This window comes from Pleurodeles waltl, chromosome 9 (assembly GCF_031143425.1).
Source record: "Pleurodeles waltl isolate 20211129_DDA chromosome 9, aPleWal1.hap1.20221129, whole genome shotgun sequence".
In the NCBI taxonomy this organism is placed as follows: Eukaryota; Metazoa; Chordata; class Amphibia; order Caudata; family Salamandridae; genus Pleurodeles; species Pleurodeles waltl.
The window spans coordinates 738081287-738107423 of record NC_090448.1 but is presented as its reverse complement, the minus strand read 5'-3'; the positions used below and the strand labels follow the sequence as shown (position 1 = coordinate 738107423).

At 43.1% G+C, this 26137-nt stretch overlaps 1 protein-coding gene across 1 annotated transcript in view; it reads right to left on the bottom strand.

The window, feature by feature from the left end:
* The window catches only part of LOC138259894 (transmembrane protein 272-like), a 424789-nt gene that overhangs the window by 27040 nt on the left and 371612 nt on the right, over positions 1 to 26137 (bottom strand). Inside the window, exon 6 of the mRNA XM_069207851.1 lies at positions 15874 to 16053. Coding sequence (XP_069063952.1) covers positions 15874 to 16053 — 180 coding nt within the window. The remainder of the gene's footprint in view (positions 1 to 15873; positions 16054 to 26137) is intronic.

Sequence of the window (26137 nt, the reverse complement as noted above, 5' to 3'; positions counted from 1 at the left end):
GCAACCTTTTGAAACAGCTCACGCTCATAGGGAAAATCTTACCTGCTCGCTATCTGCAGTAGAAATAAGCTTTTTAGATCGCACAGATGATAGAAGGGCACAAATGAATGCGAAATTAGAAAAAGAGCTAAGTAAGAGGACTTCAATAGATAATTATGCTTTTGCCGCAATAAGAACACAAGGGAGAATAGCTTTAGATGCTTGGCATGTAGGGAAATTTTGTATATATCGTGGTGAATCTTATTATGATAACATTTTCGTGGGAGCGAGTGAATGTAAACATACGTTTATCTTTAAGGCCAAATGGACATTCATGCTGAACGGACTTGACCCTGTCATACCAGGTGTATATTACATTTGTGGGCATAATGCCTATTATCGTCTTCCAAAAGGATGGTGGGGGAGATGTTATTTGGGTATAGTGTTCCCAAAGGTTTATCAACTGGATGACCTATCGATGATTCCAAAGACATCTGGATCCCATCGTATCCAGAAAAGAGAGACCGCAGCTGCTGTGGTAGGAGATATATTTGGAGCCATGATTCCTTCATTAGGAGTTGTGTTGAATTCCATCAAAATAAGAAAGTTGTCTGCTATAGTGGATAACATGTTGACAAAGTTTTCAGGTGCTATAATCCTGATGGATGCTGAACTTGCAGCGGAAAGAGCTATGACTCTTCAAAACAGGCTTGCCCTAGACATTCTTTTAGCAAAGGATGGCGGCGTTTGCAAAATGCTTGGTGCGCGTCACTGTTGCACGTATATTCCAGACAACAATGTGAAGATTAAAACAATGCTTGCTAATTTAACAAAAGAGAGTGCAGATTTGAAGGAATTGAAAGAACCAGGAGTTTGGGAGAAGGTTGGAAAGGGACTTGCTTCAGTGGGAAATTGGCTTGGTGGCATTTGGAATGGAATATTACTAAAAATAATACAGGGAATACTAATAGTACTAATTTGCATTTTTGGGATTTGGTGAATAAAAAGAGGAATACTAATGATCATGGCAAGAATTAAGAGAAGGAAGGAAGAGAAAATGATGAAAAGAATGGCAGAAGAATACAAGGCAAGAACGAGGGGAACTAAAAGGCAAAGAGAACTGACAGAATTTTAATGGAATAAAATTTGTGGGAATAGTTTTGTGTGATGACAAGTAGTCATCAGAGGAGGGATTGATGACGCAGAAATGAAGGTTTTACATTTATTAGTGCATAAACGTAGTGCTGCAATAATCAAGTGTGACTTTAACCGAACTAGTAAAGATTGTACGGGGACAAATGTGCCCTCAGAGTAGTTCGCCAACATTTATAAGCGTGCTTTATATAACGTGATGTATTAGAATTGCACTAATCCGACATAATCGTAAACGTGTGCTATGATTTGCTTGTTTGAAATGTTTTAGCTTAGCATAACTTTAGTGGAGGCTTTGGCCTAGTTGCCTTGTCTCACGGTTTAGATGCTCGTGTTTTTCCAATGTGCTAATAAACGTGTATTCTTGCTTGAAGCTGTACTTTTCCAGTGAAGATCGGTTCACATGCTTATCTTTAAGGTTTCGTGCCAGCCTGGCATCTTCTTCTTTGCTCCAAGGTCAATCTGCAGGTGCGGACAATGGAAGCTCTGAAAGTGAGTTAATTGGTAAAATATGTTGCAACTTACGTTCCCGACTCCAAGGATAATGTATGCTTAGGTAGAAGCTTGTGAACTGTTGTTTTTGATTGGACAATTTGAAGCCAACCTATGAACCCTCCAATGGAAGACCCTACTGGATTTGAACTGTTGTTTATTTAAACCCGGTGCACAAGAAGAAAGCAGCCATTAGCCATTAGCCATTAGCCATTAGCCATTAGCCATTTGCCATTTGCCATTACTCGGACATTATAGCCATTTTGACATTGGCCATTACCCGGACATTGGCCGTTGCCCGCCATTTTGCAGGACATTGCAGCCATTATGGCCCATCTTGCAGACATCGTCCTTTTGCTATCCTCTAGAGACTTTAAGTAATTCTCGCCCGAGAGACTTTAACTTTGATCTGCCACTTTGCATGAAGTAGTAGTTTTATTTTGCCGCCGTGAGGCAATTGCTCCGTCCACCCTGCCCCTTTGCCCTCGTCCAATGCTGATCGAAATCGGTACCTGTGAGACGAAGACTTCCTTGAATGCTGATTGAATTTGGTAAATATGAAAGGAAAATGTACAATTGCATTGTGTTTCTTTTTAGGTAACCAACTGCTGATTTTTGATAAGAGCCCTAGTTAGGAGTTTTCCAAATTAATGTTGCTAAATTGTTTTTGCATCAAGTCCCACATGCAGATGCTAATTTGAGGTTAGATGAGGATTCATTTGATGCACAATGCAATTTGAGACCTTGTTATGCTGACTAATGTATGCAATTAGCCCGTTACAGATTGTAGTGTTAGTGGTTTGCGTTGCTATTATCGAATGCATTGTTATTCAAATGCTGCATAGATTGCATCTGTTTCGCCGTTATGGACAGCTATTAAAGTTCATTTATATATATCATTTGGTGTTGAGACACATTTATATCGAGCTAGCTTTGTTAATATAGGGAAATAAATTCATTAACTTTGAATAAACTGGTGTGGTTATTCATGGCCGAAAGGTCATGGTTCACCGAAATGTTTTCTGGATTAATTGTGAAGTGTTATGTTGATCAGGGTATTGCTTATGTTCGTTATTGAATATTGATTTGATTAAATTGATTACTCTCGGGTGAAGAGAGCCCCACTTGGTCAAAAGATTCATCGACCCAAGAGCGTCCAGATACAGGTAAATTATTAGGTTGGAACGCTCTATCAAGCCCCACTTTATTCAACATTTATGTGTCCCCTTTGGCGAAACGTATTCAATCATTTGGTTTCCTGGTCTTGTCATATGCTGACGACACCCAGATCACTGTGTCCATCTCTTGTGATTGGGGAGAGGTAGCTGATTGTTTTAGGCTGTGTATGGTAGAGGCCAGCTGTTGGATAAGGAAGAACCGGCTGAAAATAAATGCTGAGAAAACACAGATCATGCTGTTCGGAATGGACAGAACTATTTGGAATGATGAATGGTGGCCATGTGACTGTGGTACTTTACTGGTACCAGTGAAAGTTGCTAAAAACCCGAGGATTCTGTTTGATGATACCTTATCTTTTAAAGCCCAGATAAACAGAACTGTGACTCTTGTTTTTGGTTAATCAGCATGTTGAAGAAGGTCTTAGCCTTTCTTCCTAGAGATTTGAGGGCGGCAGTGGCCATCGCACTAATTACATCTCGCATGGACTACCGCAATGTTCTCTATCTCAATGCTATCCATTTTCCATCAATAAGCTTGTCGTTTTTTAAATGTTTTCTGGGCCAATCTGAAATATGGGCCACTTTTTCAGCTTTCTAATTCCCTAATCGTGGCCACTTTAATTTTGGTGCCGGGACCTAGTTTCTGTCCGAGTCCAATCTTAACGCAGGCGTGAAGCTCCATTTATGTTTTTTCACCTGATGGCTAAAACTTTTCCTGTAGCAGTACACAGTCAAAATCATAAATAATAAAAATGCTTCCTTGCAACTTTGTTATTAAAATATATCTATCGTATCATTCATAAAATAATCTCTCTAATTTTATTTTAACCTCAATATGAGGAAAATAATTTTCGTGACCGAATAGAAACCACCTTGAATGCCATGGTACCATCGGCCATTCTATAACAAAGTTTAAAATGAAACCACCACAAGTCATTTCCTAGTCTTGTAATCTGGTAATTGTTCACTAACATGTCCTACTTGCTTCCTACTTGTACATGCTCGTGTGTAGAAGTTACTGTTTTAATACTAGACTGTTTAGTTTTAATACCGTGTTTTATAGCACACACTCTAAACTGGATTGTTTCTAATAATTGCTCATAGGAATAGTGGATGGTCCATGATCAGTTAGCTTGATAAAGTGTGGAAGCTGTGATCCCAACGAGGTCTCAGGATACTAAATCCCTCATCTTGGTCACTTGACCACATTGCCACCTTGTCCAACTCTTCTATTATACCCTCATCTGATCAAGTCAAGGGATAAGTATATGGTTTGGTGTGTGTACATTAGAGTGGAAGTGGCCTGTCTGTTAACAGTATGCTTCTGGGCACAGTGATCCCAATCCTGCTATCTCGCTTTTCAAAAGTACAAGTGCTATTTGTTTTTAGCATATTAGTAACTCAGATTTAGTCACATAAATATCTCTATTAAACAAGAAGATGTTCTTGCTGGTGTACACGTATATTAAGTCTGGGGTGTAGTTAGAAGTGCTGAGACTTTTAAAGGATACCTTAAGTCCCAGTCCAGCACATTGCAGGCCTTCAAAAACTTTACCATCACAGCTGGCAGTATATTTTAAAATATAACATTCAACCTCCAATCCAAAAGACCCTTTTCAAAGGGTGGGCTTGCATTCTTTACTCACTTACTTGATGGCACAAAGATTTAGTGTGACCGATTTTGTTTAGAAAGTCCTAAAGTCCACCGTTAGGTATATCCAGTGCTTCAAATGGAAAGATTAAGGTGCAGGTACTCTGTGCCTGAGTACCTGCTTGTTTCCGAGAAGTGCCGGTACTCTCCAGTTAAAAGTATTACGTTTTTCTCGAGATATGCTGGTACTCTCCCTTTCAAAATAACAAAGGGCCGGTACTCGGTACCCAACAGTACCGGCCCATTGAAAGCACTTGGTATATCCAGATGTGCATTCACGCTGCACCTCACAGATGACCCACCCCCTGACAACCCAACGCTTGTGTTGACGCTGCAGTGCTCATGCCCGTTCAACTTTGTCCAACGCTCAGACTCCGAGCTGGCGAGGCGCCTAGACGCCGAAACGTGAGATCTTTGGAGAGGCTGTGTAGCTGAAGAGCTCCACAATCTCCAGCTACCTCTTAATTTTCTCCCCCGCTGGTCACTCTCGGGCTCTTAGTCTGCTGCAGTGTCTTAGTTCAGCACAAGGGGGCATGAGGAGGCACAGAGGGGGAAGGATAGAGGCGCAAGGCAGCCGGCAAGTAGCCAGCAGTGAACCGGCAGCCAAACCGGCAGCAAAACCAACACCAAAGCCTGGGTGCTAAGCCAAACCCAAAGCCTTCTGGCGGCGGTGGTAGAAGACTCGACGGCCAAACCTTCTGCCTATTTGATGCCTTGAGTCTACGTGACATGCATCTACTGTGCCTACAGAACTCGGGGGGCCAGATTAAGTCTGGCATGTGGCAGAGCTTGCATATGGTCAGGGAAGGGCACATTTTAAGCTCAAGGGCAACCCAGGGACAACTCATGGTTAAATGCAGTTAAGATATTTATTAAACCTCGTGCACATCCGGAGTCAGGCTGATGGAAGGCTATAAACGTTATAATTTCTACATTCTATGTAAGGATGAATGTTGAAACTGCAGATTATGTAAATTATCTGCAGCAATGAGACTGGCGAGAGCTGGTGGTGGCGGCAGCAGCTTCAAACACAGCAAGTCGGGAGGGGGAGGTAAGTGCAAACGGTTTTTGTGATCATATGATCCTGTCCCCCCCCCCCATTGTGCTGTTGGGATACTTTTGAGCAGGGTGAGACATATATGCTAACTTCTTTGGACTTTGACTCCCCTTCTGAAAACAGATAGAGAGAGTAATCACGGTTTAAGGAGCTGAATATAGAGGCAAAAAGAACCAAGTTGCCCCAAGGACATAGTTTACAAACACAGAAGGGGGAAAGAAAAGACACACAGAGTCAGCTTCAAATTGATGAACTAGCAGAAAAAATGATAGAAGCAAGGGATATCTCACCCGGAGAACTGAAAAAATCCTCCAAAAGAGTTCACCGATAAGGGTGGCAGAAGGACTATCAGTATCCAAGTCAATTAAAGACTAAAAAATCGCGGGCACAGGTGGGCGTGACACACTCTAGAGAGAGACACATGAGTGACAGTGATATAAGGAATGAAAATTTGCAGTCTTTTGATCTGTGTTAAAACTCAGACTTTATGGAAGGCAATCATAACTGATTTGCATATGGCTCCGTCCAAACTGGGGTGGCATGGTGAGCAAAAGAACGATGGATTAAACCCAGATCTATGACTGGGGGTGAGTGTTTGACAATGTTCAGCATTCCGTCCATCACTTGTTGTTTTTGCTTTGTCGCCCTAAGTGGGAAGGGTATGCCCAGACGTGGGTCCCGTGCTTCCCATGCCACTGGATTCAAGCTAGCCTGGCTGATGAGGGGTGAAACCCCGAAACCGGTCCCAGGATGCTTGTTTCCGGTCCAGTGAGGACCTGGCTTGGCAGTTCGGTCTGGACTGTTCCCATGAGGAACAGGGTCAAGACTGATTTGCATATGGCTGGGTCCAAACTGGGGTGGCATGGTGAGCAAAAGAACGATGGATTAAACCCAGATCTATGACTGGGGGTGAGTGTTTGACAATGTTCAGCATTCCGTCCATCACTTGTTGTTTTTGCTTTGTCGCCCTAGCCACTGGATTCAAGCTAGCCTGGCTGATGAGGGGTGAAACCCCGAAACCGGTCCCAGGATGCTTGTTTCCGGCCCAGTGAGGACCTGGCTTGGCAGTTCGGTCTGGACTGTTCCTATGAGGAACAGGGTCAAGACTGATTTGCATATGGCTGGGTCCAAACTGGGGTGGCATGGTGAGCAAAAGAACGATGGATTAAACCCAGATCTATGACTGGGGGTGAGTGTTTGACAATGTTCAGCATTCCGTCCATCACTTGTTGTTTTTGCTTTGTCGCCCTAAGTGGGAAGGGTATGCCCAGACGTGGGCCCCGTACTTCCCATGCCACTGAATTCAAGCTAGCCTGGCTGATGAGGGGTGAAACCCCGAAACCGGTCCCAGGATGCTTGTTTCCGGTCCAGTGAGGACCTGGCTTGGCAGTTCGGTCTGGACTGTTCCCATGAGGAACAGGGTCAAGACTGATTTGCATATGGCTGGGTCCAAACTGGGGTGGCATGGTGAGCAAAAGAACGATGGATTAAACCCAGATCTATGACTAGGGGTGAGTGTTTGACAATGTTCAGCATTCCGTCCATCACTTGTTGTTTTTGCTTTGTCGCCCTAAGTGGGAAGGGTATGCCCAGACGTGGGTCCCGTGCTTCCCATGCCACTGGATTCAAGCTAGCCTGGCTGATGAGGGGTGAAACCCCGAAACCGGTCCCAGGATGCTTGTTTCTGGTCCAGTGAGGACCTGGCTTGGCAGTTCGGTCTGGACTGTTCCCATGAGGAACAGGGTCAAGACTGATTTGCATATGGCTGGGTCCAAACTGGGGTGGCATGGTGAGCAAAAGAACGATGGATTAAACCCAGATCTATGACTGGGGGTGAGTGTTTGACAATGTTCAGCATTCCGTCCATCACTTGTTGTTTTTGCTTTGTCACCCTAAGTGGGAAGGGTATGCCCAGACGTGGGTCCCGTGCTTCCCATGCCACTGGATTCAAGCTAGCCTGGCTGATGAGGGGTGAAACCCCGAAACCGGTCCCAGGATGCTTGTTTCCGGTCCAGTGAGGACCTGGCTTGGCAGTTCGGTCTGGACTGTTCCCATGAGGAACAGGGTCAAGACTGATTTGCATATGGCTGGGTCCAAACTGGGGTGGAATGGTGAGCAAAAGAACGATGGATTAAACCCAGATCTATGACTGGGGGTGAGTGTTTGACAATGTTCAGCATTCCGTCCATCACTTGTTGTTTTTACTTTGAACCACGAAACCGGTCCCAGGATGCTTGTTTCCGGTCCAGTGAGGACCTGGCTTGGCAGTTCGGTCTGGACTGTTCCCATGAGGAACAGGGTCAAGACTGATTTGCATATGGCTGGGTCCAAACTGGGGTGGCATGGTGAGCAAAAGAACGATGGATTAAACCCAGATCTATGACTGGGGGTGAGTGTTTGACAATGTTCAGCATTCCGTCCATCACTTGTTGTTTTTAGGCAATCAACCTTTGCCAGAACCTGATTGTCTTTCTCCACATGGTTGTTCTCCTTACTGGATAATATGACTTCACAAGATTATATGGTAGGGTGCATGAGGGATGAAGTTGGGGATAAGGGGCCAGTCTAGGGAAGCACCCTTCGATATACTGTATCAGAGTCTGGGGTTGTCAAAGGAAGAAGTTGGAAGGTCTGGCCATCACTCTACCTTAAGTCTAGAATTTTCAGCCTCTGCCTCAGCCTCTATGCTGGATATAATGTTAATCATACAAACAAATCTTGCAAGGAGTCTTTGAGGTGACAGTGGTAAATAATAATGATATTTTGAAATCACCTAAATCTTAGCTTCAGTCTATTGCCTTGGAGGTAAACCAAATAAAAGATCATATGCCAATTGTAGGAAGGCCTGTAGAGCAAAACAGGAAACATATGGCCCACGAATCACAGGAGCAGGCAGGAGCAGCTATGCCTAAAGAGGAAAAGGCAACAAGAGTATATGTTTCTGGACACCCAATGATGATAAAAAATTGGGATGAGCCCAAAATGTATAGAGAGTACATACCTCATACAAAGAGGCTAAGAAAAGGTCGAAGTAGGGGGGTACTGGATGGAAAGAAGGAGAAAGTGACCCTAAAAGTATCAGTTATGGGAATGCATACCATAAAAATCCCTAAGAAGATACCTCCAAGGTGCATACAAGGGGGCCCAATAATATGGCCTTGGAAAAAGAAGGAATAAAGGCAGGCTTGGGGGATGATCATCCATCGCTAAGGAAGAAGGGGATCGGTTCTGTTGGCAAACAAGGAAATTAAGTAAAAAAAGGGCAAGGACATGCAAACAAGGATGGGTAAACCAAAACACAGATATTAGTAAAGAAGAAGGTAACAATGGGAAGAAGGGTAATGTGATAGAACACAGATAGAGAATGGAGGAGATGGAAAGAATTTATGGGTATAATTAGAGCTCTTGCAAAGGAAGAAAAAGCAAGAAAATGTGTCCAGCAGAACCGTTCACAAATACTATTCGCCCTTTCAAAATGCCCATACCTGAAGGTTATATAATCGAAAGATCTAAGGAAAGTAGGATTCACAAGCGACACAAAGGGTACCAGGGTAACAAAAGTATTACTGCTTATGGAAATTGTAAAGAAAGCACTGGAGAAAGTGGAAGCTAAGGTGCTAAAAGAGGGTATCATATTTGTTTCTGAAAGTGACATCCTAGAAGTTGTAAACCACAACAAACTCTTTCTCAAGTACCACAAGACTACGCTTAGGGCAAGTCATCCTTGATGAACAGGGGTCTATGATTAAGAGATACATAGAAAGCAGCAACAACAGTGCATTAAAAGTAACAGTCTCACCTCGAAGCACAGAATGTACGGAAGTCATTAGCAAAGGTAGTTATGCCCTGGAGCAGGCTACATCAGCTACAAAAGAGGCCAGCTGGTTGACCCATATAGACTAGGATGAAGAGAGGTCACACAGCCTAAGGATCCCATCCTGGAATATCTTGAGGTTTTCAAAAAATATTGAGGGTAGAAGTGTTTAAAGATTGGCTGGATATTTACGAGATTCTATGTTTACAAGAAACCTGGCAGTGCAACAAACTTCCAGCTGCAGATGGATTCTTGCAGGTGAATAAAACTGCTAAGAATGGGGGTCAGGGGCACCAATCTAGGGGTCTGTTAACTCATATCCATTAGGGCAGCAAGAAAGATAACAATGGTAAAAGTAAGCTGTAACTGCATAGTGGCCAGTTGAGTACATCTATATGTGGTAGACCCAAGATACAACTGTATGACAATAATTAATGTATACATCCAAGTGAGGAATATGGAAGAGTATGGAAGAGAGTTAAGAAGATGTAAGGAAGATGTTGACTGGATATGTACAAACTATCAGGAGGACATGATCCTGTTGATGGGAGACTTTAATCACAGATTGAATCCAAACAATTCAGAACCCTGCTTTAAAGAAATATGAGCAGCATATAATATTAACATTTCCAGATTTCCAGCATGTAAAATGGCAACGCGTGAAGAAGCTCGTGTGAATTTTCTGTGGGCAATGGGGATGTTCTGTTTAAATGAGCGTATGAACTCAGACTGACTGACGTTTTAATTGAACACAGTTCTGCCCGATTTATTATATTTTTATGCATGCTTGGTTCTTTGAAAAGATCAAAATATTTGAATTTAGGCATATTGAGTTTAATGTTCACTATCCCCTGCAATTGTAAATCTTGATAGAGGAGGGTCCAGACAGGGAATCAGACTTCCCTGTAGAGGTACAATATCCTAAACGTCTGTCTACCATGATCAATGAGAAACAATTGGAAAAACTGGCTAAATTTCAACAAAGCCAAGATATATGTCATTAGCTTCGAACAATAGCATGGTGTGGTATGATAAAATAATCCTTCAAGTGGTATAATGTTTAAATATGGAATTAAAGGTAAATAGGGGTAAGTAGAAAAAGGACCCAGAAGATGCTAGAAAAGAGAATGATTGGTTTGATGGAGATTGCAGACATATAAAAAGCCTCATAAGGAAGGAGAGGAGGAACCTCATAGTAAAATATGATCACAAAAGGTATACAACCCTCCAGAACATCAAGAGAAAATATAAGAAATGATAAATGACAGGAAAAGAGCTTACAAAGAGAGCTGCTGGAAAAATGTCAGAATGCATCGCAACAAAAAATTGAAAAATGTTTTGGAAGCTCAGCAGGGTTGTGGAAAGAAGAATGGTTCTTTAAATTGGGTAGTGCAAGAGGAGCATGGGCTAAATACTTTGAAATGTATGGGTGCAGGCTGTGCGGAGTAGAACAAGATGGTTTGGACTGATATAGATGTTGAGATTAAAGGCAATTTCTCCCTGCAAAATACCAAAGATATCATAATGGCCTTGAAATTAACAAGAGTGGCTGGCCCAGACAGTCTACCTTCTGTCTTAATTAACATTTAAGCTGACTGGTGGGCGAAATTCCATTGGCATTCCAGGGATTCCTATCTACAGGCAAGGTCCCTGAAAACTGGAAGGGCTCAATCATAAGACCAATGCATAAGAAAGAAGATACAAAAAAATCCTAAAAATTAAAGACTAATAAACCTTCTTGATGTGGGTGAAATACTATGGGTAGATGGGTAGAACTCCATAACACAGTCCCGCTAGAACAAGGGGGATCTAAGGAAGGACACTCTATGATAGACCATTGTTTCAGCTTGTGGTCACTCGCAAGGAAGGCTCTGGAGCAAAGGGGCAACTTCTTTTGCTGTTTCGTTGACTCCCGTGCAGCATTTGATTCAGTATATCGGGTATGTCTATGGGAAATGCTGACTCAAATAAAAATTCCACTAAGTCTTCTTACTGTTATACAGAGTTTGCATTCACAGAATTGGGTCCAGTCAATCATAGACTTAGAAGGAAGACTGACCTGTAAATCCCAATCAGGAATGGCTATGTCAGGGGTGTGTTGTGGGCCCCCTGCTCTTTTCTCTGTTTATCGCAGACCTACTGGGTGGGAATACCAGCCACATCAAAGGGCCTCAGACCATCAGCGCGTGGTACTCATATAGCATGCCTTTTATATACAGATGATTTATTCATAATGGATATGACGCAAACAGAACTGCAAAACAAATTGAATAAGTTTCTAGAGTACTGTAATACGAAAAAGCTAACGATAATCATTGATAAGACTAAGGTGTTGGGATTCTGGGAAAAAACATGCAAAATTTGAATGCTACCTGGGGCCCAATAAATTAGAAACAGTAGGTAAGTACAGGGAGTGCAGAATTATTAGGCAAATGAGTATTTTGACCACATCATCCTCTTTATGCATGTTGTCTTACTCCAAGCTGTATAGGCTCGAAAGCCTACTACCAATTAAGCATATTAGGTGATGTGCATCTCTGTAATGAGAAGGGGTGTGGTCTAATGACATCAACACCCTATATCAGGTGTGCATAATTATTAGGCAACTTCCTTTCCTTTGGCAAAATGGGTCAAAAGAAGGACTTGACAGGCTCAGAAAAGTCAAAAATAGTGAGATATCTTGCAGAGGGATGCAGCACTCTTAAAATTGCAAAGCTTCTGAAGCGTGATCATCGAACAATCAAGCGTTTCATTCAAAATAGTCAACAGGGTCGCAAGAAGCGTGTGGAAAAACCAAGGCGCAAAATAACTGCCCATGAACTGAGAAAAGTCAAGCGTGCAGCTGCCACGATGCCACTTGCCACCAGTTTGGCCATATTTCAGAGCTGCAACATCACTGGAGTGCCCAAAAGCACAAGGTGTGCAATACTCAGAGACATGGCCAAGGTAAGAAAGGCTGAAAGACGACCACCACTGAACAAGACACACAAGCTGAAACGTCAAGACTGGGCCAAGAAATATCTCAAGACTGATTTTTCTAAGGTTTTATGGACTGATGAAATGAGAGTGAGTCTTGATGGGCCAGATGGATGGGCCCGTGGCTGGATTGGTAAAGGGCAGAGAGCTCCAGTCCGACTCAGACGCCAGCAAGGTGGAGGTGGAGTACTGGTTTGGGCTGGTATCATCAAAGATGAGCTTGTGGGGCCTTTTCGGGTTGAGGATGGAGTCAAGCTCAACTCCCAGTCCTACTGCCAGTTCCTGGAAGACACCTTCTTCAAGCAGTGGTACAGGAAGAAGTCTGCATCCTTCAAGAAAAACATGGTTTTCATGCAGGACAATGCTCCATCACACGCGTCCAAGTACTCCACAGCGTGGCTGGCAAGAAAGGGTATAAAAGAAGGAAATCTAATGACATGGCCTCCTTGTTCACCTGATCTGAACCCCATTGAGAACCTGTGGTCCATCATCAAATGTGAGATTTACAAGGAGGGAAAACAGTACACCTCTCTGAACAGTGTCTGGGAGGCTGTGGTTGCTGCTGCACGCAATGTTGATGGTGAACAGATCAAAACACTGACAGAATCCATGGATGGCAGGCTTTTGAGTGTCTTTGCAAAGAAAGGTGGCTATATTGGTCACTGATTTGTTTTTGTTTTGTTTTTGAATGTCAGAAATGTATATTTGTGAATGTTGAGATGTTATATTGGTTTCACTGGTGATAATAAATAATTGAAATGGGTATATTTTTTTTTTTGTTAAGTTGCCTAATAATTATGCACAGTAATAGTCACCTGCACACACAGATATCCCCCTAACATAGCTAAAACTAAAAACAAACTAAAAACTACTTCCAAAAATATTCAGCTTTGATATTAATGAGTTTTTTGGGTTCATTGAGAACATGGTTGTTGTTCAATAATAAAATTAATCCTCAAAAATACAACTTGACTAATAATTCTGCACTCCCTGTATAAGTACCTAGAAATCTGGTTTGAGAAGAGTTTAACATGGAAAGAACATATTGAGACGCTTAAAGGGAGAACATCGGTGTCAATAAGAGACCTTTAAAAATTTAATAAATGCTATGGAGTCTCTAAGACCTGTATTGGCTGCACACATGGCTATGCTTCCTTCGCAATTCCGTTGAAGTGGGCCAACAGTGCCAAAAGAAGCATGGTTGAAATATGTAGGATACTAGGTTTAAATTTAACAAATACAAATTTCCAGATAGGGATTACAATGGCCCACTCCGCGCCGTGGTAAAAAATAAAGCCATTGAACAGGACATGCAGTACTTGCATAGGAAACCTTCTGTTCAAATTATGCTAATGTCCTGGCAGAACGAAGCTTGGGTTCCCTATATTGTACTTTGCCTAATTCCAGCCTGAAAATGGATATTTTATGACCAGGAATTGGCCTAAATCAATGCCATGGTCGTAATAAAGTAAAGTCAGCAATAAAGGATGAGGATGGAAAATGCAATTGTGGGTTACTGGTAAAGTGAAATAGCCCGCACATCGTTCTAGATAGTTTAAAATTGCAGACAATTCGGAAAGATATTTTAAACACATTCTTACCTAAATATGGTATTTATGAATGGAGGCACGCAATTGTGCAATACATTAAAATGCGTTTTTTGGATGTGACTTGCCCCCTGGGAAGATTTGCGGTTGCCGCTAAAGTATTTTATCTGAGTTTTAATAGGGGTTTTTAAATTATTTTATGGAATGTATACATATTCTGTTTAGTTTCTATAATGTGACTTTAACTGTTTTCATAAATTAATAATGTGTTTTTTAATGAGAATTTTTTTTATGATGCTTAAAGATTATGGTCAAAATAAATATTTTCCTGACCTCACAGATGATGCCAAAGAGAAAACTCATCCAGATTTGCTTGTGTTTCCATTCAGAGATGTAGCCAAGCCAGAGGTTCCCCCACTTTGGGGCAGATGAGTGCTGATCCCCTGCTGCCAGTGCAGCAAACGTGAACAAATAAAATGGTAATACAATGAATTGCCATTTTATTTTTCTCTGTTCCCAGCCCAAGAAGTGTTTGACTGGCAGCAGGGGAATAGCGCTCACTCCCACAGTTTCCACTGTGCATGGCAGTTTGGCCGGCTGTCTTGTGCCGGCCAACCTCACATGCGCAGTGTAAGCCTCTCCAGTCTTCTGTCTCAGACAGCTGACTGGAGAGCAGGCACAGACCCCCTGTGCCTTCTGGAGCGTCGAGGCACCCCACTCCAGCCAATCCTGGCGCTGCTCATCTGCAGCATGAAAGCAGCATCAGGATTTGGAGAGGGGAAGTGCCTGAGGCTCCAGGAAGTGAGAAACGAGGACAAGGAGAGTTGGTAAGTGCCTTTTTTTTCTTCTTTTTTTAGCCCACTGACAGGCACAATGAGAAACTCACACTGCCTTCAGCTTTAATTCCAGAGTTCTCGTCACAGCCCGTTATAATAACGAGCCATGATTACGAGCTTTGAAATCTGAGCTAAGGGTATTGTGTGGTTTTTACTGTGCTTGTCACAGGACTGCAGCTTGACGACCCTCCCATGTTGAGGGTCATCGGCCGCCACTGAGCCAAGCTGATCCAGCTGGACGTGCCTTTTGGGTTGATGTCAAAACTGACTTGCATATGGGTGATGCTTTTCTGTAATGGCACATGCAAGCTAAAAGCTGGGGCATTGAATGCTACCTAGAGAGCTTCCCTATGGTTAAGATTTATTCAAACGCTATCCCCCCTCACTTTTGTGCTACCCGTACACTTCACCTATCAACTTGAGAACTGCTGCAAGCATCAGGTTGACAATTTCATCTTAGCCTCAACGTTAGTGGTAAATGAAGTTAGACCTCGATGATTGCTTTTAAATTGTGCATCTATCTCTACTGATTAAAATGTGAGCCATTTTGAAATTGGCTAGCATCACTTAGATACATTTTATAAGGAGGTGGTGCGAGAATATAGTCTGAAATAAATATTATGTTCTAAATATTGTCTACAAAATGATGGCCCCGATGTGGTGTACGGGAAATTACGCCCAAGTGGACAATCATTTTGTAAATAATATTTAGGACACAACATTAATGTCAAACAGTGTTTTGGTATACATTTTTCTGGCATACAACCTTTGATAAGCGCCAAGAGGCAATTAAGTTTGTGGTATACAATTTATACATGGCCAATAACATTATCATATTTTATTTCCTGTTGCCTCCAGGATGGTGTGTTATGCTATTCTAAAACCATGGTAGTAGTGTTCTGTACTCACCTGCCATCTTTTGTGTGGCAAAGTACACTCTCATGCGATCTTGTGAGATTTCATGCTCATTTGCTACCTTCGGGGTGATGTTCATTTCTTGTCTGACTCTTTCTTGTGTGGAGTTTCATGCTTAACTGCCAACCTGAATGTGACATAATTTTCCCTTGTCTCCCATCTTGTGGGTGGCCATTTACGTTAATATAATTTAATTTGCATCATATGCGACAGCCATCCCTTCACGCCCTCCCCATCTTGTGACTGTCCCCAAAAGATAGAAAAAAAGAAAGCTACCTGAAATGAACCAGCAAAACCAGAAGATGTTCAGCATCATGACAGCAGCTAAAATTATCATTGTAGGTTTCATCAAAAACACTGCTAAAAGTGTTCCCAATATGAGAAAAATGACTCCTTGGACCAGGAGGTACAGAGGTATGAAGGACTGGATGGTGCACTGATCCATGTACACAGCACCTGTGGGTGTAAAATCAACAGACATGTCAAAGGTATCATAAAAATACTTAAAGGCACGTAGGATTTAAATTCTATTTTTCAGGTATTAACAATTTCCCACTGCTGGGGATTGGTCTATTTAAAAGTATAATAAAAAGTTGCATCAGAAAAGATGCAAGGACGTGGCACAAATAAGAAATATAAGCAAGAAACCATATTTGGTTAAGCAGGAAAGATGACACAGGAACTCAGTTCGCCTTGTTCTTGAACAAATGTCTGTGCAAGTGATGGACATTAGTGTAAGTGCCATGAACCTTACATTGGTGTCTAGAGTTCAGTTTTCCTTCCTTACTTCCTTAGTGCCCACATTCGCCATCATATTCGTGGATCAACTGTCAGCAAATTACTACAGCTTGCATGTCTGCACAACGTGGCACTCAAGCCTGCATCCACAGAAAGCTCACAAGCTCAATGAATCTTGCCAAGGTAGTTCCCATGTGTCACACCCAGTCAGCTTCATAGGAACCCTAAAAACCTCCACAAGCCTATCACATAAGGGGCCATGCCCTGGCAGAATGGGGCATGCCTTAACTGAGAGGTTACACTTGAGCTTTTCCTCCAACCAGCATAAATCCAGCTCTGAGCATTTTGTACTATCAATAATAAAAAATAATAATAGATTGCTTTTACATACCATTTCTCATCCCACTCATTCCTCTTCTAAGTACAGTTAGTAATGGGTTTTACCATTCATCATTTTATTGTATTCAGTTTATCATTCTCGGAATCATGGCAGGATGAGTCAGCCTGGCTAGTACTTGGATGTGTCCTGCAGATCACAGAAATGATCAGTATCAAGGGTGAGGAGGGCAATGATTGAAACTCCTGGCAATCCTCGATCACCAAAAATGTAGAATCAATAAACCATGCGGGATGAAAAGTGAACTGGAAGACGTCAGTATTGTGCATTTAAGCTTGAATACCAAATAACAATTTTGAATGAACCATACATTTAGAATAAGCTGCAATAAATCGAAAATTAGAAACCTGAAGGCATGATATAACAAAGGTTAATATGTGGAGTGTTGTGTTGTATTACCTTCTAATGCCACTACAGTACCTTAGTTCAACTTTGGTTTTACTTTTGATCACACTTTTTAACACTACATACATAATGAAGTACTTGTAATAATTGCTTGGATCATTGACTATTCTACTCTGACTACATCATGATCAAACTCTGGACTAAGACATGGGTAAACAAATTGCATGCTAGTATTAGGTTACTCTGTTTCTTGGATGAACTTACACAGGGCAAGAAGCACACTAATTATTGTTGAATATTGTATCCATATTGCACGCAATAATTTGCCACTAATTTTGTCAAACCATAAACCTGCCCATCACACCAGAAGAAATTGCATCTGCTGTGAAAACTGCTTTTAGTGCTCCTTACAGTTGCACCAATAGCACTGTGCCCCAGGGTACAATTGGCATGTATGTCCACTTGCTGCAACCTGTGGGATTTTGGTACTATACAAGGGGCCGCAGACTCATGTGCAAGCCCCTGTGCAATACAGATCGTACTGGTGCACTTGTAGAGCTAGCACAAGCCTAAGTGGGTCTTCCGTCATTTGCAAGATGGCATGGCTCAATGCAAATGTAAAAATACTTTGGGGGTCATTTCAACCTCGGCGGTCTTTTCACAAGACCGCCGAGGGACCGCCGTGCTGAAGACCGCCAGTGCTGGCAGTTTTCCGCTCGGCGAATTATGACTGCTGGCAGCCCTCCATCCTTTTCCGGACGGAGAGCCGCCAGCAGCCATACTGGCGGTCAGCGGGGAAGTGGAGGTTGCTCCACCTCCACCGCCCCGTCAAGAGAACACCGCCCACCGAATCACGTTACGTGATTCGCCATGGCGGTGTTCTGTTGACGGGGTGCTGGCAGCAGAGCAGCCCCCATGGATCCCGTCCCCTCCCGGAGGATCAACGGACCAGGTAAGTTGATCGTCCGATAGGGGAGGGTGTGGGGGGGCGTTGTGTGTTGTGTGCGTGCATGGGGGTGTGCATGTGAGTATGTAGAGGGGGTGTGTGAGTGCGTGTATGCATGCAAGGGGTGTTGTGTGTTTGGAAATGTGTGCGTGTCTGTCTGTATGTATGTCTGTATGGATGTGTGCTTGTATGTCTTAATGTGGGTGTGCGTGTATGACTGTGTGTGTGGATGTTGGCATGTTTGTTGGTGTGTGTGCGAGTATGTGTGTTGATGGTGTCTGCATGCGTGTCGGGTGTGAGTCTGTATGGTGATGTTGGGGGTGGGGGTGGGGAGGGGGGTCCTGCCACCTTTGGGGGGTGGCAGGGGGGTGCTGGGGAAGGACTCGGGTGGGGGTGGGGGGTGGGGGAGACCCCTATCAGTGCCAGGGAAGGAATTCCCTGGCACTGATAGTGCTTACCGCCATGGATTTCATGGCGGTTCCCAACCCCATGAAATCCATGGCGGTCAGCCGGGTCATGATACCGCCGGCAGTCTTGTGATGGCCGCCGCGCTGGAGACCGAAGTCTCCAGCCCAGCGGTCGTCTCCGCCCTAGCGGTCGGTTCGGAGAAGTGGCGGATGGCCGTGGCAGTAACCGCCATGGTCACGATTAAATTTTTTTTACCGCCAGCCTGTTGGCGGTAAGACCGCCACTTCTCCGCCAACCGCCAGGGTTGTAATGAGGGCCTTTGTCTCTAAGCCTGCAACAGGACAGACATGAGAGTAGAGGCAACTGAACTGTTGGAGTATACACTGACTGTGCACCACAAAGAGGCGTCTCACAGTGCGCCCTATGGTGGGAAAGGGGTTGCAAGGGACCTCACAGGTATCCCCTGCAGTTCAATGGAATGCCTCGCTGCCCCAGCCTACATGGGGATATCTGCCGCCCTGTGAAAGGCAAACCATGTTACTGCCTCCAAAGCGAAAGATAGACTGATTGCTTCAAACAGCTGGTCTGTCTTCTTCTAATGTGCTGCCACAAGGGAATACCTGAGTTATTCTCTGTGCTGCGAGCAGCACATTAACTGTAATAGGGTGCACAGACCAGCAGCAGGGTAACGCAAACTGTTGGGGGGGCCACTGCATAATGTGAGGCGGGGACACTGATACACCCATATGCCACTGATAATCCTAGACTTCAGACTGAATGGAAAACTCTGAGAGTTGCGAGCTCCCCAGCACCGTGAGGGCTGCAGGGTTCAGAGTTACTCCTCTGCTGACCATCTCTGTGTGCCCTACACATAGTATCGTGCATAGACTCAGTACGTAAACCCTTACAGCTCCTTTGCCTCTGTGCCAGAGTCTTTAATACGGCACAGAGGCACATATTTCCATCATTTTCATGAGGCCATGTTCCAATGCCAACGAGGGATTGCCCCATTGAGATTGGGTTTACAGTACATGTGAGCCAACAAGATCTGTATTACACAAGACGTAGCACAACAACACAGCTGGACAATTACTCATGCTCCTAACTTTATGCTGATGCTTTAATCTGATTACGTATTGCGCATGCTCAATACCCTATACATGCACTCAGGATACTGATGTATGTGACTAAGCCCACTGATGTATGCCCTTTATGTTGCCACTGATGTCCCCTAGTAGGCTCTTTAATGCATATACATTGTGTGGGACTGTCACCTATTTCTAGGTCCATTATTGGATGTTAGTGTGGCACTCACAAATGGCTGTCTCCAGGCCCCTGATACAAGTACTTTCTGGGTTGAATAATGCTCAATATTTGCTCATTCCTACACATATTGTGTAGGGCCATTGATGGCCATTGTTAAGCCCAGTTATTCATCACCTGTGGTGCCACTTACATCCTTAATAAGCTCAATGATGCATCACTGTGTGAGGGCACTGACACCTATTCCTGGACACATTGATGCCTGCTCTATTTGGGCCTACCGATGTTTATGACTAGGCTTGTTGATGTGTACACTATGTGGAGCCACTGATTCCTCTTACAAGGCCCATTTATATATACACTATCTGAGGCAACAAACATCCTTTACTTGGCCCACTGAAGCATGAAAGCAAGGCGTCAGTGACACCGTTACTACAATCAGCAAAGCATATACTGCATGGGACAACTGGTGCACATTACTGTCACAAACTACTCGTCGTCTATGTCTGTGGCCCACTGAAACTGCAGAGAGGTCTTGATTTTTGCAGGTTCTTCCTTGACCCAAGTAGGGGCGGCCCTTTCTGGTAGCCACGGTGCTGCCGATGGAGGGAATGCCAAAAGCAGTCCGTGCCCTCCAGACGGAGTCCAAGAGGGAAAAAAACCAAAAGGGAAAAAACCTCTAAGCAGGAACTTGCTGGAACAAAAACAAAAGTAAAAGGGTAAATCTGAACAATAGGACAACAAAAAATTGTACTGAAAAAAGCTGAAACAGGCTAGGAATAATATAACTGGCAAAGAAAGAAGCAGGAGCGAAGATCACCACCAAAGGAAGTGTTGCAGCACAAGAAGAACAAGAATCACACACCTTATATACCCAAAAACAGGAAGTGACCAACAGCAAGTAAAAAGGCACCATATTGAATTGGGAATACATCATAGAAGTATAAAGAGAAAGACACCATGTTAAAAAAGGTTCCAAAGGCATGCAGGTAAAAAGAAGGCATGCTGGGAAGAAGAAAGAACATGGCAGCTGGAAAGGAGCATAAATACAGGAGTAAACGAAGAAAGAAGAAAAGAAGAAAGGAAAAAAATGAAGGATAGAACATAAGGTAAGTGAGGGTGTGTGTGTGGGGGAGAATACAGAACTAGTGAGGGCGTGCTGCGCCCATAACTCGTCGAGGCCCCGTGCCCAATTTTGGGCCTCGAGTAAAATATAGAATGGCAAGGCCGTGGCACGCTCGGCCGCGGCGGACCGCGGCCGTGCCCCGGGTTTGTGCAGAAACAGCCAAAAAAACTGACAGATCAAAAGTGGGGTGTGAACAGAAGAGGCATCATCCCAAGAACATTCACTAAGAGGAAAGCCTTTCCAATGAATGAGATACTGGAGATGGTTTCGGAATATGCGAGAGTCACATTTTTCTTGTACTTCATATTCGGGTTCATTATTCACCAACAAAGGAGGAGGACATCTGAGATGTTGAAGAAAAGGATCAGGTGTAAAAGGTTTCAATTGAGAGACATGAAACACTGGATGGATTTTCCACGTTCTAGGTAAACGGAGACGGAAAGATACAGAATTGATTTTTTGAAGAATACAAAAGGGTCCATAGTAACAGGGTTTAAACTTATTTTGGGAAAGATGTGGAGGCAAAAATCTGGAAGAAAGCCAGACTTTATCTTGGAATTGATAAGCTGGAGCCTCACATTGTTTCTTATCGGCCATTCTTTTCATGTGTTTTTTAGTGAATAATAGATTAGACTGAATAAGATGTTGATTTCTATGTAGTCTTTGGGAAAAAGAGGTGGTAGCAGGAAGTGTAGAAGAGGTCTTAGGAGTGGCAGGAAAAGATGTGGGATGGAATCCATATGAGCAGAAAAAAGGAGTGACTTTAAAGGCACTATGGAGGGTATTGTTGTAAGAGAACTCAACAATGGGTAGGTATGTGCTCCAGTTGCTATGAGTGGAATTACAAAACCAACAAAGATATTGCTTGAATCCCTGATTCAGATGTTCTGTCTGCCCATTGGTTTGGAGATGAAATCCAGAAGATAAAGCTACTGTATATTGATATTCAAGATTTTACAAAAGTTTTTCCAGAACTGTGATATGTATTGAGGACCCCTGTCTAGCACAATATTTTGAGGGAGTCCGTGAAGAAGAAAAATGAGAAGAAGAAAGGAAAAAAATGAAGGATAGAACATAAGGTAAGTGAGGGTGTGTGGGGGGAGAATACAGAACTAGTGAGGGCGTGCTCCGCCCATAACTCGTTGAGGCCCCATGCCCAATTTTGGGCCTCAAGTAAAATATAGAATGGCAGGGGCGTGGCTCAATTCTTGAGATGTGGGTAACTTCTTCAAGGCGGTAAGATGAGCCATTTTGGTAAACAAATCTACTGACACCATTATAACTCGTTTTCCCGCTGATGGAGGTAAAGAATACATAAAATCACTTAGGGGGGTATTACAACTTTGGAGGAGGTGTTAATCCGTCCCAAAAGTGACAGTAAAGTGACGGATATACCACCAGCCGTATTACGAGTTCCATAGGATATAATGGACTCGTAATACGCCTGGTGGTATATCCGTCACTTTACCGTCACTTTTGGGACGGATTAACACCTCCTCCAAAGTTGTAATAACACCCTTAATATTGTGTGCCAGGGGGCCGGTGGAACTGGTAATGGTTGAAGTAGTCCTGAAGGCCTTGTACAGGGTACTTTCACTTGGGCATAAATGGGACAAGATTCCAGGTATCTTTCAGCGTCTTGTTTCAGTGTAGGCCACCAAAAAGAGCGGAGAAGCAATTCCTGCGTGGCTTTAATACCACGATGACCGGCTAGAGGGGAATCGTGACACATTTGGAGTGCATTTTCTTGCACTTTCTTAGAAGGTAGAAATAATGTGTCATTGTGATAGTAGTACTCTTTATTCTTGCGTACTTTGGGACGTAGATCCTATAGTTTTGGTTCTGTGAGGGTTGAGCATTCAGACTGTACTTCATCAAGGAATGACTGGACTACACCAATTATTTTGTCTGGTTCAAGTAGATATTGTGAAGGGGTATTAGAACTGTCCAGGTAGCATAGAGATAAGACATCAGCCAAAATATTTTGAGAACCTGGAATATAGGTAATATTGAAATCGTATTGACTAAAGAAAAATGCCCAACGAGATTGCCGACTGTTCCGACACTGAAGATTTCGTAAGCATTGCAAATTACGATGGTCAGTTCTTACTTCAAACGGTTCCTTTGAACCCATGAGGAATTGTCTCCGTTCTTGACAGGCTGTTTTTAGAGCTAAGAGTTCTCTTTCCAGTACTGAATAATTTTGCTCAGAATCAAAGAGTACATGGGACAGATAAAAGATCGGATGTTCTAATCCATCATCGTCCTGTTGTTGTAATAATGCTGCCCTGATAGCTCTTTCTGAAGCATCAGAAACAACTATGAATTGTTTATTGGTGTCCGGATGTCTTAGTATTGGTGCTTGGGTGAAGGCCTGTTTTAAGTTTTGGAAAGCAGTCTCAGCCATGTCCATCCAGATGAAACCGTTTCACAAACTCTCTTTTTTGAGAGTTTGTGTGATTTGACTAGTTTGTTTAGCAAAGTCCAGGATGAATTGATGGTAGAAGTTGGCCAGCCCTATGAAACATTGAGTTTCTTTGACTAAGAAAGGAGATGGCCAATCTAGAATGGCCTGAACTTTTTCTGGATCCATAGAGATACCAATCTGATTGATTGGATAGCCTAAATATTTCACCTCGGTCTTATCAAATTCACATTTCTCCGGTTTACAATAGAGCTGGGGTTGCCTAAGTCTGTTTAAGACTTGCTTTACGTGTTCAGGATGGAGTACTGGGCATCTGGAATATATGAGGATATCATCCAAATAAATCTCCAAACTGTCATTTAGTAAGTCGGAGAATATCGAATCCATAAATCTTTGAAAAACTGAGGGGGCATTTGTTAAACCAAAAGGCATTACCTTATATTTATAATGTCCAAAGGGTGTTCGAAAGGCAGTTTTCCACTCATCTCCTTCCTTAATTCGCAAAAGATGGTATGCTCCACGAAGGTCTAATTTTGTAAACATCTGTGCCCCTCTGACAGCCTCCAAAATGTATTCGATGAGGGGTAGTGGATATTGGTCTTTTATGGTGATTTTATTTAATCCACGAAAGTCTATACAGGGACGAAGATCTTTCGTCTTTTTGGGTACGAAGAAGAGGGGAGCCCCCACAGATGGTGTAATAAGACCACTCTGTAGATTTTCTTGAAGACAGTCCTTGAGTAACTGTTTTTCAGGTTCTGTAACAGAATACATTCTACCAAAGTGGACAACTGCTCCAGGTTCCAGGAGAATGCTACAATCGTAGTCTCTGTGTGGGAGTAGTACTAGTTTAGATGGTTTTTGGAACACATCTATAAAATCCAGATAATGACTAGGTACCCCTTGGATGGAGTTTGTAGAGTGGCCTAAATCCTGTTCTGAGGATAATATCTTACCGAGGGACCAATAAGTTTCAGAAGCATAGCAATGATCTTGAGAGAATTTAGAAGATGGAGAAATGGTTCTGGTTTCCCAATTAATATATGGATTGTGTCTCAGAAACCAAGGCATTCCTAGGATTATGGTATGATTGGGAGATGAGATTAAATCAAAAGAGACATGTTCCTGATGTTTTCCAAAGTGTATACCTAGAATTGAAGTGATATTGATGACAGAACCGGATGATAATAAGGATTCATCTACAGTATGCACTTGTTCTGGAACGTCTTTTGGTAGTTGTGGAATTTGTAGTTTCTTAACCCAGGTCGCATCCATACAAACGCCACTGGCTCGGCAGTCTAATAATGCCAGGATCCTTTCTTCACGACCATCAGGTAATTGCTGGGTAACAGGTTAACAAAAATAGGACTGTGGCATCTTCCTTGGAAGGACTAAGGGAAGGTATCACAGAAGATCCCGTCCCCTACCTTCTCACAGAGGACGGGAAGGGGCGTTTCCTGAGGTCTTCATAGGACGAACTGGACACATGTGGAGCAAATGGCCAGCAGCACCACAATATAGGCATAATCCTCTTCTTCGTTTATCTTCACATTCGCTAGTAGAAAGAGGACCACGAGCAGTCTCTACTTGCATAGGTTCTCCTTCCGTTGTCTCCTTTAATGCAGGTCGAGTTTTTTCAGGACGATGGACAAAGATACATGGGTTGCCTGACTGACAAGGTCCACGATTCTTTCTTTTTTATAGACGACGTTCTTGGAGACAATATTCTATAGAAAGCGCTAAATCTATCAAGTCTTGTAGATAATCTATTCTGGCAGAATGTACTAATTAGTCTTTTATGTCTTCTCGTAGACCTCTGCAAAAAAGAGTCACCAGAGTACGTTTTACCTATGACGTCTCAGCTGCCAATTGTGTGAAGCGTGTGATGTATTGGAGAACGTCTTGGGCGCCTTGTTGGATGTCAAATAGCGCTTCTTCGTCTGACACTTCCAATCCTGGGCGTTCAAACATTTGTTTAAATGTTCTCACAAAATCTGAGTAGTCAGACAGCACTGGGTTATTGAAGGCTACTAACAGAGTCGCCCAGGCCAAGGCAGGATCAGACAAGGCACTGATGAGATAACCAACCTTTGTTTTATCTTGCGCAAATTGTGTTGGTCTAAAGGCAAAATAGACAGTCAGAGCATCAAAACATTCTCGCAGCTTGTTTGGGTCTCCTGAGAACGAGGTGCAGTAGTAGAGATGGTGGGAACATCGGTAGTTCGGGATGCCAGGGCTTGTCGTAAAGCCACATTTTAATTTCTTAATTGTTGCAGTTTCCGGGCTTGTTGTTGAATAGTTAAGAGTAGTGACTGGTTAAGTTCTATTTTCCATTCCGCCTGATGAAGTCTGGTTCGTTTGGTACTGCAGTCTGTCACAAACTACTCGTTGTTTATGTCTGTGGCCCTCTGGAAATGCAGAGAGGTCTTGATTTTTGGAGGTTCTGCCTTAAACCAAGTAGGGGCGGCCCTTTCTGGTAGCCACGGTGCTGCTGATGGAGGGAACGCCAAAAGCAGTCCGTGCCCTCCAGACGGAGTCCCAGAGGGAAAAAAAACAAAAGGGAAAAAACCTCTAAGCAGGAACTCCCTGGAACAAAAACAAAAGTAAAAAGATAAATCTGAACAATAGGACAACAAAAACTAGTACTGAAAAAAGCTGGAACGGGCTAGGAAAAATATAACTGGAAAAGAAAGAAGCAGGACTGAAGATCACCAACAAAGGAAGTGTTGCAGCGCAAGAAGAACAGGAATCACACACCTTATATACCCAAAAAAAGGAAGTGACAACAGGAAGTAAAAAGGCACCATATTGGATTGGGAATACATCATAAAAATATATAGAGAAAGACACCATGTTAAAAAAGGTTCCAAAGGCATGCCGGGAAAAAGAAGG